At 56.2% G+C, this 13904-nt stretch overlaps 1 protein-coding gene across 8 annotated transcripts in view; it reads left to right on the top strand.

The window, feature by feature from the left end:
• GRM4 (glutamate metabotropic receptor 4) overlaps positions 1-13904 on the top strand; it is a 151664-nt gene that overhangs the window by 111188 nt on the left and 26572 nt on the right. For 5 of the 8 annotated variants that reach the window (XM_043591198.1, XM_043591191.1, XM_043591192.1 and 2 more), the window contains one exon: positions 2763-3444. The exons of 1 other annotated variant lie outside the window; for it this stretch is intronic. In XM_043591198.1, coding sequence (XP_043447133.1) covers positions 2763-2944 — 182 coding nt within the window. In that variant the 3' untranslated portion in view covers positions 2945-3444. Of the gene's footprint in view, positions 1-1219; positions 1481-2762; positions 3445-3838; positions 4812-13904 lie in introns of those variants that run through there. 2 more of the 8 variants (XM_043591195.1, XM_043591196.1) reach the window with 2 other exon arrangements.

The following is a 13904-nucleotide window of genomic DNA, read 5'->3' as shown; positions in this document are numbered from 1 at the left end:
CACGTGCGGCCCCTAGCCAGGCCCTTCTGTCCTGAGCAGGGACCCCTCACTGCTCCCCACCCCCCACTCCTGACTTCTGTTTTCCTCCTTCCCATGGAGATTTACCCTTCCCGGGTTCCATCCCTCATACCTTACTCTGCTGGGGCAGGAGCAGGTCTGTCAAACGAGCTCCGGCCCCCAGGCTCATCAGAGTGGGGCATTAACCCTCCAGGGACCATGGGCGGCTAACTAGAGCTAACACCCTGACTCCAAAGGAGGGAAGCAGAGTGTGGGACCTTCCCTGACAGTTGTGATAGACATTGTTTCTTCTGACTCTCCTTAGGTTGGTCACATGGGGACAGGGTACAATTACTACCCCTTCCCACCCCACCCCCCACCAGACAAGGAGGGGAGCGGAGGCTTGGCGAGGGGACATACAGTGTTCCCAGCCCCCTGCTTCCTGCAGGGGAAGGGTGAGAGCTGCTGTAGAAGCCAGAGGCCAGGGCCCCTTGCCCCCACTGCCCCTTAGCTCGGTGACAGCAGGGGCTGTAGACGTGTTGGGTGGGAGCCAGGTGATTAATTCTGGGGATGCCAGACCGAGGGGGCGTGAGCGGGAAAAGTGGGGAGATGTCACTCCTGTGAAACAGGGACATTTTTCACTCTGTCACTGGCAGGCCACGTATCTTTAAACAAACAACAGAATAAATAATTCAGGGGCCTGATTGCGGGCAGATTGGGCACAGAGACATGGGGCAACAAATGGGGGCTGTCAGCTCGTGCTTGCCATTGCCCAGCTAATTGTTATCTGAGGTGGCAGGGACTGAAAGCCAGCAGCAACAGCCTGTCATCAGCAAGGGATGGGTTTGGGGACCTTTGTTCACACCCCTCACCCCGTCCCTCCCTTCATGCTGAGGATGCCCCTGGAGGGTCGCTCTCCCCGCCCTGTCCTCATTGCTATAGTTATTTCAGCCCTGTCCCTTTGCAGGGTTTAAAGAGGACTTCCATCCACCCTGTGGCTGAGAGCCAGCCAAGGGTTTATTATCCCATTTTACAGATGAGGGACTTGAGACTCGAGAGGTTCAAGTTGTTGGAAGGGCTCCTTGGCAGGTGCTGAGATCCCCTGTCCTGGGGAGGGTAGGACTGGACCCAAAGTCTCCTGACTCCTGGCCAGAGCGCTTCCCTTTGAGCCTCACAGTTAGCTCCCGGGAGCCCGGGCAGACTCACTGCTCCCATTTTCCAGATGGTGAGACCGAAGCTCCGCTGAAGGACTCTGGGGCCCCTGGCTTGTAGCTGAGGGCCGAATGCGCTTCCAGGTTCTGGAACCCAAGGACTGGATTTTCTATTGGAGACAGCTCTGGTCTTAGAGGGACAGCAGGGCCCAACTGTCCCTCACCTCCCCCACCACCTGCTCCCCTCTCACCCGCCTCGGTGCCCCCACGGCCGCCCTCAGGCGCCCATTTCACTACAGTTGGTGGTTTTGCTGCTGCTGCTGCTGCAGTTCTGCTGACGGGTTTACAGGTTTGGACACTCAATTTTATCAGTTCACCCAGGGGGTGATGGAGCCCTGGGGAACTGATTCTCATCGGCCTGGCCTGCAGCTCGTGATTAAGCTGCCGGCTCATTTTCTGACAGTGCTGGATAGCGGAGGGTGGAGACTGGGGCTGGGGGAGCCCCTCAGGACAAGCAGTTGGGGCAAAAGGGCCACCGCTCTCATGTAACAGGTAGGGAAACTGAGGCCTAGCAGGGTGGGGGAAGAGCTTCCGGAAGTCACAGAGGGGGGATTAGAGGCTCCTGTCCCTAGATCTGTGCACCCTCTTACCTCCCTCTCAGCACCTCTGGCCGCATGGCGGGTTCCTTCCCCAAGTATGCCCAGCCAGGCGCCTCACGGGTGCTGTCCATGGTCCTTCTAGTCTCATGGTCAGCCGGCGCCCTGGAGGCATATGGGTCATTTTAGAAACGAAGGTGGCAAGTCTTGGCACACTGTAAGGTGCTGTGTTCTTACTCTCTTCCTGAAGTCATGGGCCCCGTCACCTGTCTGGGTGGCACCTAAAACTCAAAACTTCCCGGCTACTGCCCAGCCAAGTGATTGTTCATGTTCTGCTTGAATATTTCCACGACCACATAAGGCCATCCTCTCCACTCAGCTCTGGCCGGGAGAAAGTTTGTCCTTTCCTTTCGTTCACCTGCCCTCCACCCCACGTGCCTCCCCACTGGTCCTGCGGTGCCGTCCTCTGCTCACCCCACCCCCAACGAGTTTGCTTCTTGCCGCACTTGATGGGCCCTCTGAGAGTTGGACCCAGCAATCTGGCCCGTGTCAGTGGGCTTCCAGCTACACTGGTGGGGTAGATGGGCAGGAATGGGGACCCGGGTTTCTTCCATCTGGCTCCGTTGGCTCCCAGAGGGCTGTGCTGAGGCTAGTTGCCCTCAGTGTCTGTTCTGCCTGTGGAAAGCAGAAGAGAGGAAGTACAGGAGAAACCATCTGTTTTAATCAAATGACATGCAAGTCACACACAGCCCTCACGACCCTCACGTGTCATTCGCAGGAACGCCATCAAGCAGGGAGCTCGGGAAATGTAGTCTTTACTTGGCAGTCATGGGCCCAGGGAAAACGGGGTAGAGAGGATTGGGGGGTACTGTGGGCAGCCCACCGCACTGCTCCCCTCAGTGCCCTCTGCCCCAGGCCAGGCACCTTGGCCGTGCACTCCTTTCCCGAGCAGACAGGACCCTGATGGGGTGTCAGGGCAGCTTTGCGAACAAGGGCCCCCTGATTGTCTCCCATCCAGCCTCCTCTGGGCACCAGCACACAACTCCCACCCCAAGCGGCAAGGCTGACCTTGATTACTCTCCACTGAGCTGTCCCAGGCCATGGAGGGAGACCCTGGATCTGGACAGGACAGAACCAAGGACCTGGCCAGGGTCCTCACCCCAGTGCCTCATTTTTCACATGAGGGTGGCATTTACCTAGCCTCCTCACTAGGCTGCCGTGAGGTCTGAACCCCAGCCGGGCAGAGGCAGGAGGAGGCTCGTGCTGCCCCAAAAAGCTGATGTTGTCACCCAGCTGTGAGTGGTGGGGAGGGCCCCAGGAGTGGCTGAGGGAGGGCCAGAGCCATGGGTATGGATAAGGAGGCCTCGGGGCGGAGGTGAGACAGGGACACCTAGAAATGGGAAGGGTAGCCGGACCAAGGCCCAAGGGGACCTGGAAGCCTTCCACTTCCCTTGGGTGTGGCACAGGGGCCAACTGGTCAGCTCGTCAGTTTCTAGCCTCATGAGCCCCCCCTGCTCCGGTTCCATCATTTATTTCCTCCATCCCAACTCACCACTCCTGTCCCCTAGGCTGCCAGGCTATGTCTAATGTCTGTTCTTTGCATGTGTTCTTCTAGAACGTGTGCTGTTGACCTGAAAACTTCTGTTGATAATACTTTAAGGCTATACAATTATATTACAAATAAAAACAATTCTCTTCAAGTGTGGTGGAGTCGGGAGGTGGCAGGGGCTTCATCGGGGGTGGGGGTGGGGTTGGGCGGGAGTGTTCTAAGGAGGGGTCCTAACTAAAACAACTGTGGGGAGGGCAGGGCACTCCAGGCAAGCAGCCTGGCCCCAGCAAAGATGTGGAGGTGGGAAGGATGTTCAGAGACTGGGTGAGTCCAGTGAGGTGGGGGGGGGGTGCAGGGTGGTGGAAGGAAAGGGGGGGCAAGCGATGGGATGGGTGGGGTGGGGCCACCATGAGGTTTGGGGGCTGTGAACTGCTTGGTTCAGGGGTCTGGACTTGATGCCATGGGCAGGGCAATGCCTGAGCGGAAGGGGGGTTTGAAGAAGCCAGCCCCTGATGCCTGGGTACCCCCGGTCTCTCTCCTTCCAGCACTGGCCACCAAACAGACCTACGTCACCTACACCAACCATGCAATCTAGCTAGGCCGCCAGAGCCGAACAAGAGGAGGATCCAAGACCCTTGTGGCTGATGCGTCGGGCCAGGGCCACTCCCAGGGGCCCAGCTGATGTCTTGCCTGCCCGTGGGCGCCCACGGACGTGGCTTGGTGCTGAGGACAGCAGAGCCCCCGGCGGTCACTGCTGGGCAGCCTAGGCAAGCCGGGCAGGTGACAGGAGGAGGACAAGGGGCTGGGGAAGCTTCAGGCCACCCCAAGAGCCTGCATCTTGGACCACGGCCCCTCCTGGCCCCAAATCACAGGGGCCCAGGCTGTGTGGGCCCCAGTGTTGGTTTTCTCTCTCTCCCTTCGTCTCTGCCTGTCCCACTGGTGACCGTCCGAGTCCGTCTCCATCCCTGTCTTTATTTTATCACTGCCTTTTCTCTGTGTCTTCACCTGTGTGCTCTACTCTTCTTTCTTTCTGCCTCTGCCTCCTCTCCCTGATGCATTCTCTGTCTCCAGGTCTCTCCAGTTTTTTCTCTTGTGCTCCACCCAGGTCTCGTGCATTTTTCTTCCCTGTCCTCGCCCCCTCCTCACCTTCATCGCATCCCGCCTTTGCTCTCTCCCCGTCACCACCTCCCAATTCACCAAACCGTACGTGTCGCAAAAGAGAAAAAGCTCAAAAAAAATTCCAAACACAAAAAAGCCAAAACAAAAACGAATCTCGCGTGTGTTGCAAAGTGCCGCGTCCTCCTGGTGGCCTCTGTGTGTGTCCCTGTGGCCCGCAGCCTGCCCGCCTGCCCCCTCCCGTCTGCTGTGTGTCCTGCCCGCCTGCCCGCCTGCCCGTCCTGCTGATGACACGGAGTTCAGTGCCTGGGTGTTTGGTGATGGTTATTGATGACAATGTGTAGCGCATGATTGTTTTTATACCAAGAACATTTCTAATAAAAATAAACACATGGTTTTGCACCCTGGCTCCACATCCACTGAGGGCCCTGCAGGGGGACCCCAGTCTCAACCTGCAGCCGGAGAGCCTGGAATTAGAGGCAAGGAGCAAGTGGGTCATGGACCCTAGGGCTTGCGGGCGATGGAGGCTGCCTCCGGGGCTGGCATCGAGTGGGAGCATGGAGAGGCCTTGGGCAGGGAGGGACCAGGACTTTGCAGCAGATTCCAGAAAGCCGCTGGCGGTCCCCTAAGTAAGGGGGATGTTCTATTCTTGTCCCTGGCCCTGCAGCCCCTAAGGAAGGTACCGTTTTGGCCCTTCCTCTCCTCTCACAGTCCTTACACCTGGGCCTCCGATCCCCGCCCCGTAACGAGCTTCTTCTTCTCCTCCATCTAGCCCGGAAACTCTCCTCTTGAGAAATTGGCTTCCAGGGCTCCCAGCACCCACAGCCCTGCCCTCCCGCCTGTCCTGTCTCCAGGTGACAGGTGCTAGGATGATGTGTGTCTCTGTCCTAGAGATTGGAGTGTGGCGTGTGTCCGCGTGGGCCAGGTGTGTGGCACAGGTATGTGCGTGTGGCTCCCCCAGCCCTGTGTGTGTGTCTGTTTTGGCTGCACGTCTGTGTGTGCTCTTGGTACCTCCATATGCATGCTTGTCTGTCTAGTGTGTCTGTTTAGGCCCAAGTGGGGGTAAAACCACATTGCACCCACATCGTGACGATGCTTGTCCCTGGCCAGCGGCAAGTGTGCAAGTGTGTGTTCACAGCAGCTGGCTTCGTTGGCAGGCTGGGCGGGAGGGAGCGGGAAGCAGCTTAGGGGCTGGGCCCTGCCGGGGGTAAATTACAGAGGCAGCGACACAATGAGGCCACGGCGGCAGCTGAAGCCCAGGCTTCCTGTGCCGCCCCTTTCTGGCCCGCCCCAGGCCCCACACCCCCTCCTACCTCCTTGGCTGGCTGAAGTGTGGGGCGCGAGGGCCAAGGGCCTGGAAGGACCCCAGTGGGGGCCAGGCAGGGACTGGGTGTGTAGAGGTGAGGCTGGTGCATTAAATGGTGCCCTGGGCAGTGCCCCCTATGTAAGCCCGTCTAACTCCTTCGGGAGGGCTGGTGTCACGCCCACCTCTGCTCAGGCAATCTGTTCCCTTGGAGGGCCTGGGAGAGAGAGAGAGAGAGAGAGTGTGTGTGTGTGTGTGTGTAGAGCACCTACTTTATGCCCGGTATTTGTAAGGAAAGGAAGGGCAAAGAGGGTGTCTCTCACTGATTGTCTTGCTTTCGCAGGATGGTTCCTGTGCCCCAGGATAGATTCTACCCAGTGCTCTAGCCTCATCAGGCAAAACTAGGTGGTCAGACCAAGGGTGTTTGCCAGAAGCTCCCAGGGCGGGGTGTGTGAGCGTGTGCCTGTGGTGGGGGGCAGTTTGGATGAAGGGGAGTGCAGCCAGTCCTCCAATGACATCTCCAGCCTGGGCACCTTGTCCCCTCTCTGGTCTGTTTCCCTCCCAAGGCGATTGCGGTGTTGAGGCCCAAGGCTAGGCGGAGGATTTGATGTTCAGCACAGGCCTTTCCCAGGCGCCCTCCCCACATCTGTGGAGCCCCCCATATCTGTGGAGCCCCTCTTCTAGGTTCCACTGGGGAGAATCAACTTCTTTCCGAGTGGGGTGCTGCCTGCTCTGCTCCCCTCAGTGCCCAGAGCCAGGGGCGGGCTCTTGGTGGGCCTTAGACCCATCAGGCATTCCTGAGACTTGGCCTAGTCCAGCCTGCCTAGGACTCTGTGAAGGGGCAGGTGGAAAGGAGGCACCCAGGCCCCGGCCTCAGGGGGGTGCCAGTCAGATGGAGGAGACCTAGCCCCACCTTCAGGGACTGCCCTGAGGGGCGAAACACAGCCTGTCCCTCAGGGAGCTTCCCGTCTGATGGGGAAGATCTAGGCCTCAGCATTTCTACAGCCTAGAAATGCCGAATATCCCAAAGGAACATAGTTATAGGAATAGGGTGGGGTAGGTAGGGGAAGCCTTGGGTGGGGTGTGAATTCCAAGGAGCCTTGTCAGGGAAATGGAGAAGTGTGCGGCTCCATGGGTCAGGGGTGGAGAGGAGGGACTAGTCTCCCCAGCACTTCTGGGAGGCAGACCCGGCGCAGGGGTGTGGGAGGGTGGGTGCCACGCATCACCTGGAAGGCACAGCCGGTGAAGCCGGGCCTGGGATCCCACAGGTGGGCCCCACTGGGATGTGCTCTGATGCACGGTTGGGAAAGCCCCGTGGCTGCTCACCTTTGCTCCCTCTGCCATGCTGTTAATTCCCCAGGCTCATGTGGGACACCAAGAGAGGCAGACAGATGAGCAGTGCCTTTGGAATTTTATACTTCAAAAAGATGGGGGCTGGCTTTGCAGTGTCCCTAGTTCCCTGGAGAGAGGGATGGTGGCCCCCAGAGACCTTTGCTCGGTAAGCAGGGTGATGGGGTGTCCACAAGCTCCCAGGGAGAGGCCCAGAGGCCCCAGGGCTGCAGCCTCCTCCTTTGTGGGTGGGGCCGGTGACAATACATTTTACAATCTCCCCAGGTGTCTGCTATGGAGCCCAGTGGGCCAGGGAACTCGGTGGTTTTCAAGCTGTTCCAATGGCAGAACCTTTCCTTTAAATCAGCAGCAGCATCCCCGGGAACTTGTTAGAAAAGCAAATTATGGGCCCCACCTAGACTTGGTTCTTTACGCATCCAATCCACAGGTATTAAGTACCTACTACGGGCCAGGCTGCGGGTGTGCAGTAATGAACGAGGTGGATGTGGCACTGGACCTTGGGGTTCTGCAGACAACAGGGAACAACGCCCACTCGAGAGCTCGTGGAGGCCCAAAGCCAAGGCTAGGCTACTACTAGCCCGGGGCAGAAGCCCACCAAGCTACCAAGCCAGTGGGGCACACAGGACACCTTTGTGGAACTCCTAGGTCCCTGGGGACTCAGCTTCAGAGGCAGTATACAAGCTTGGGTCCCTTCCAGCTCAGATGCGAAGTTCCAGTGTCTCCTAGTCTGTTTCTCCTGTCCTGCCTTCTCAGGCCCTGGTGGCAGAGGCAAAAAGGACCAAGAAGTGGCCTGTGAACACCATGCCAGTTGCCCCCACACCATCTCAGCCTCCAGGCCCAGAGGGGTCCTCGGGAGCCCACAGAAAGATGCTGACCTTTCAGAAGGCCATGTGGCTCCTCTCTGGCCAGAGGACAGGCCATAGGCCCTTTGTTTTAGAGGAGCTAAGGCCTGCAGCTTCCTCCTCCCAGCCTGGGGTTTCCATCTGCCCACTCAACAGCGAGGGGAGACTGAGGCACTCTCCCTGACATCTGAGCTTCTCTCTGCCCCCACCGCCTGCCCTGCACTGCCCTGGGTGCCCAGCAGAGCTTGGCCCTGGCACTCGGAGCCTCCCAGGGCTTGGACCTCCCTGAAGACAGCCTGGCACTGAATGGCACATGGTGCCCAAATCTCACTTCAGTTGGCAAAAGCAGCAATTAGCATTTAATGAGGCTTCTTGCTTTATTTTTAGGTAACCTCCAAGGCCCTGCCTGTGTAATTCAGCCCGCCATTGCTCGGCAGATAATTAAAGCATGTCACCATAATTTGCCTTTTTTTTTTTTTTTTATAAAGCCCATAATTATGTTTTTATTGCAAGGGGTGGGGGGAGAGAGAGGAGGGAAAGAAAACAAAGAGGTGAAATTGGGGCAGGAAATGGGGCTTGGCTCCCTTAGCCAGGCTCCTCTACCCCATCAGCTGACCCAGGAGCCCCCATCCTGGCTGTGGCTCCCCAGGGCTCCCTCAGCTTCAGGGTCTGCCCTGGGCACTCCCTGCCCAAGAATGCCTCCTTGTTGGCTTGCCTTGTTGGAACTTCTGGAGAGCCCTCCTCTTCCAGGTTGGGGTGGGAGGGCCTTCCTGCTCTTCCCTTTCCTTATAAAACCAGTCCCAGTTTGCTGTTCCAGTGGGCAGGAAGGGGGTCGGGTGAAAACCCGAGTAGCCTCGAGTTGCTGTTTCTTGAGCTGCACACAGGCACCTGGGAGTTTCTTTATACTACTCTCCACTTACACGTTTGAAGATTTCCACAGGAAGTGGAATAAAACCCCCCTCCCAGGGAAGGGTCTGCTAACAGAGCCTGACATCTGGAGTCCGCTTCCAGGGGCACTTGTGAGTTGCTGTTCTTTCTCACTATGAGGTGAAGGGCCATCTTTCTGCAGGAACTATACTGCAGTCTAGTATTTTGATGCTGGAGCGTGGTGGTAGGTGATCTTTGCTGGGCCTCTGATAGATTTTTTTTGAGCCTGCAGGCCATGCTAGGAACAGGAAGGGCAGCTGCCCACAGCGTTTCAGGGAGCCCGCTGCCCCCAAACATCTTCCCAGCTGCCACCTGTGCTACTTAAAATTCTACCGGTAAAGCCTCAGTCTCCTGGGCCAAGGTGCGTTCGCCCAAAACACATCAATTGCTTGGCAATCATATCGGAGTCTGGTATGAAGATACCAGCTGCCCTGGGGTGTGGGACAGGGGACAGGTAAGTTGTGAAAGAACACGCAGATTACCTTAACTCGAGTAGCAAGTGGCCCTCTGCCCCTTTCTGAACACCACCTCACCCCAACATCATATTACGTCCACGTGGTACGTGGCACATCATCTTCCTGCTCCCACAAGGATGTCAGCCCCGTAGGGCAGGGGGTTTCATCACTTTGATCACAGCTGAAACCCGGGGGCCTAGAACAGCACCTGACACACAGCAGGCATATAATAAATATTTGTGGAATGAGTGAGTTGTGGGGGAGGGGCTGGGCTGGAGACCCAGAGGGGCCTATTTAGCTGTATCCGCACCTCCACAATGCCCCGTGCTTGGCTCTGACCCTGAGTCTCTGCCCAAAGCCCAGTGGTCATTTCTTCATCGTAGCTGCCCAAGGTCTTCCCTAGAGGCCCGAGGTGCGCCTGAATGCAGCAAGCTGATGATTGGAAAGGGAGCTGATCCCCTCGCCCCAGGGTGAGAGACACCCTGGAGTTGGTATCAGGGGGCCCGGATTCTAGGTAAGGACCTGCTGCTGACTCGCGGTGTGCCCTTGGGCAAGTTGCTTTCCCTCTCTGGGCCTCAGTTTCTTCATCCGTAAAATGAGGGATTGAGTTCTGAGCCCTCGCAGCCTGGGTAGGGAGCCAGCATTCCAAGCAGTACAGGAAGGGGAGGTGACTGGGAAGAAGAGTCTTTGGGGGCATGTTGCTATGGCAACTGTGCACACATCAAGGGGTGGGGGAGGAGCTTGCCTATGCAAATGAGGCCCTTGCTTTGGCATCCCCAGTCCCGGTTGTCTGTCTGTGATCTGTGACGGGAGGAGGTTTTGTTAATACTGTGGGGCAGGGGGAGAAGACGGAGAAGGGGTGCGGGTTGTTTGGGGGGCAGGACCAGTCCAGGTGGGCCGGCCAGCCCTGCACTCTTACCACAGTGTGGTGCTCGGGGTGCAGGTCAACGGAGGTGGTGGAGGAACCTGAGGTCCGGGGGGCAGAGAAGCTGGTGAGGATTTGAGAGGCCCCAGAAAGACCCTCCCCACCACCATCCCGATCAACCTAGAAAATCAGAGAAGCACGGTTTTCAGAGGATCCCAGTAAAAGCTCTCCCTGGTAAGCACTGTCCCTTCCAAGGGTGCACTTGGGAAAGCAGGGAGCAGAGCTTGGGGGGATGAACCCTGGCTTTGGTCTCTGCCAGGTCACTGTGACTCAGGCACCTGAGTCACTCAGCCCTCGGAACCTCGCTTTTTCTGCATCTGTGAAACAGAGATAATACTATCTCCTGAAGACGATGTCAAGACTCCAAAGGACACACGGGCAGGTCAGGATGGGTCTTGCACCTGCCCTGGAGCCTTACTCTCCAGGACAGTGTGTGTGTGCCCTTCTCTTCTTCCTCCACCCGGCTCGCCCTCCTCTGTGGTTTAGGACTTTTCTTCCCCCCCACTCCTCAAAGGCTAGAGCTCCGTCTGGGGCTCCTGGCCCATGCCCTTTAGTTCTTTTCTTCTACCTCAAAAGTTCCGTGGGCTGTCTCCCACCTAAACTCACGGCCTCGGCGCTTTCCCAAAATTCCGCGTCCTCCCCCTTCGTTTCCCAGCCTCCCTTGCAGGCGGCTAGAGGCCACGTGACATTTCTGGCCAATGAGCTGTGGGGAGCGGCCACGCCCATCACTTCCCGCCGGGGCCTATGGTGTTCCTCCGCCAGGCCCCTCCTCTCGCGGGTTTAGTTGGCATAGAAGATGGAGGGCCGGTGGGTCGCCGAATCACTGGCCCGAGCACCTCCTCTGCCAACCCGCTGTGAACTTTGTGTGAATAAGAAGCTTTTTTGTTAAGATGCTGAGATTTCAGGATTTATTTGTTTCTGAGTTACAGCTTTTCCTATTCTGACTAATCTATCATCAGACAAGTGCCAAATTTATGTATCTCTCCCAGCCTCCAAACCTCCTTCCGTGCACCCTGCTAGTTACTCAGAATCATCCGTGGTGGAAGCCACAGCGTCTCCTAAATGTGTTCCTCTCCCACGTCCCCCGTTTTGGTGATCGGCAGCCACCTGAGCCAGAACCCACAGCTCCCCCTACACCGCGCTTCGCACCCCAGGGCGGTGGCTAAGTCTCCGCCGCTCTCTCTGCCATCCCTGGATTTCATGCCGTCACCACCTGTCGCCCTGGACGGTGGGCTCTGCCGCCCTCCCCCCCCCCGCCCCCCGCCCTTCCCCCAAGCTTCCAGTCTTCATCTCGGTTCCTTAAACATGCTGCTCCCTGCCTTCTGGCTTGTGTCTTTCCCGCGAGAAATCTGTCGTCATCCTGATCTTTGTCCTCATGTATATAACCTCCCTTTTCTCTGGCTGCTTTTAAGTTTTTCTCTTTATCGCCGGTTTTAAGCAATTTGATTATGACGTGCCTCGGTGTGACATTTCTTCATGTTTCTTGCACTTGGGTTTTGTGGAGCTTGTGGGATCTGGGGGTTTACTGTTCTCATATTTGGAAAGCTTTTGGCCATTATTTCTTCGAAACTGCTTCTGTCCTCCCCTCTATCTTCTCTCCTTCAGGGACCTCTGCACACATGTATCTGGCCTCAAAGTTGCCCAATAACTCAGTGATGCTCTACTCTTTCATTTTGGGTCTGTTTCCTCTTTGTGTTTCATTTTGTGTACGTTTTATTACTATGTTTTGAGGTTCCCTAACCTTTTTTCCCCCTCTGTGGTTTCCAACTGCTGTTAATTGTTTCCAGTGCATTTTTCATCTCAGCACCGTAACTTTCGTCTCTAGAGGCTCAAGTGGGTCTTTCTCATCCCTTCCATGTCTCTAGTTAAGCGTTTGTTTTCCTCCAGCTTCTTGAACGTGTGGAATACAGTTACAATAACTGTTTGAATATCCTCGCTCACTCATGCCATGTCATTTCCCGGCTGGTTTCAATTGATTGATTGATCTTCTCATTATGAGCTGCATATCCTTCCTCTGCGTGACCTGATCATTTCTTATTGGATGCCCGATATTGTGAATTTCACTGCACACGGTGCTGGTTATTTTTGTGTACATATAAAGGTTCTTGAGCTTTGTCTGGAATGTGGTTAAGTTACTTGGAAACGGTTCAATCCTTTCAGGTCTTGCTTTCAAGCTTTGTTAGGTGGGGCCAGAGCAGCATTTAGTGAGGGCTCATTTCGCCCCACTGGCAAAGCGAAACCTCTAGGCTTTCTCCTCTGGTTGGTGGGTCATGTGTAATCCTGGTGATCCGTGCCCTCTAAGCAGCTTCCGCTTGCTTCCTGCTGGAACCTGATTGCTATGCAGCTGGGCTCTTGAGGGAAGATTCCTTGGGATTCTCTCTGCGTAGCTGTCTCTTCTCTGGCCTCTGACTGGCAAACTCTACCCGCTTTGGTCTCTCTGGACCCCAGCTCTGTCTGCCCTAGCATGGGAGACTCCAGGCTCTTGGCTGGGTCCCCTCTCTTGTGCCAGAGCCTGGAAGCTGTCTCTGGGCATACGCGTGACAATTGTAGGGCTCCCATCCTTTGTTTCTCATGTCTCGGGAAGCACTGTCATTTGCTGCTTAATGTCCAGTGTTGGAGAATCCTGGGTTCATGTATTTCATGCATTTTGTTGTTGTTCCAGACAGGAAGGTAAATCTGGTCCCTGCTACTTCATTTTGGCCGGAAGTGGAGGTGTCTTCCTGTCTTTCCAAGCTGCAACCACACTCAGGCTGTTTCCTGCTCATTTTTATCAGAGGTTCCCCCGTGAGGTTGGCCTCATAACGAGAAGGGCTAACTCAGGGCCAGGCACCACTCCAAGTTCAATATGTATTGGCTTGTTTCATCTTTACCATAACTGGATGAAGGGAGTGCTAGCTTTAGTCTCATTTTACAGACGGAGACACTGAACCCCAGAGAGGTTAAGTAACTTGCTCAGGTGTGCACAGCCAGGAAGCAGTGGAGCTGGGATTTGAACCCAGGCGGTTAGCTCCTGTGCTCGCCCTTAGCCCCCAATCTGCATTGCCTCTCCAAGATACCCCAACTAGCCCACCATTCATTTCTCTATTCAGTTGCTTCTCAAGCACTGCTATGTGCCCAGGTTCACTGCTGGTTACTAAGAGGCAGAGCAACTGAAGAAACAACTGTGAAATAATGGGAAAGTGGAGACTAGGTCCACGGCCCGGAGCTCAGGGGCTCTGAGTCCATTTCCTGAAGGAGTAATACCTGAGCTCCCCCCCCCCCCCCCAAGAAGGATGTGAGATCTGCAAGCTGGAAACAGGAAAGGCTATTTCAGGGATGAACAAAGAGACAGAGGTGATAAATAACATGATATTTGGGAGGAGGAGCCAAGGAGGGGCATTGGGAAGATGGAGATGAACACTCCAGGAATGAGAGAGGAATCTGGAGAGGTGGGCAAGGGTGAGGGGAGGAGGGCCTTGTAGGGTCTGCCGAGTGGCCTGGTCAGAACTGCAAATTGGGATGGCCATTTTAGGGGTGATGATTTGGAGGGCGTGGCCTGGAGCCTGGGAGACCTGTTAGGAGGCCACTGCCTTGGGCCTGGCAAGAGATGAGGACCTGGAGAAAGGCAAGGAGCTGGAGAGGAGAGACTTGGTTAGATGCAGAGGGGAAAGAGTTGGGGCTGAGGCTGGCTGGGATGACTGGTTGGTGGAGCTG

The sequence above is a fragment of the Prionailurus bengalensis genome, chromosome B2 (assembly GCF_016509475.1).
Source record: "Prionailurus bengalensis isolate Pbe53 chromosome B2, Fcat_Pben_1.1_paternal_pri, whole genome shotgun sequence".
In the NCBI taxonomy this organism is placed as follows: Eukaryota; Metazoa; Chordata; class Mammalia; order Carnivora; family Felidae; genus Prionailurus; species Prionailurus bengalensis.
The sequence above is the reverse complement of the archived record's forward strand: the minus strand, read 5'-3'. Positions and strand labels throughout refer to the sequence as shown.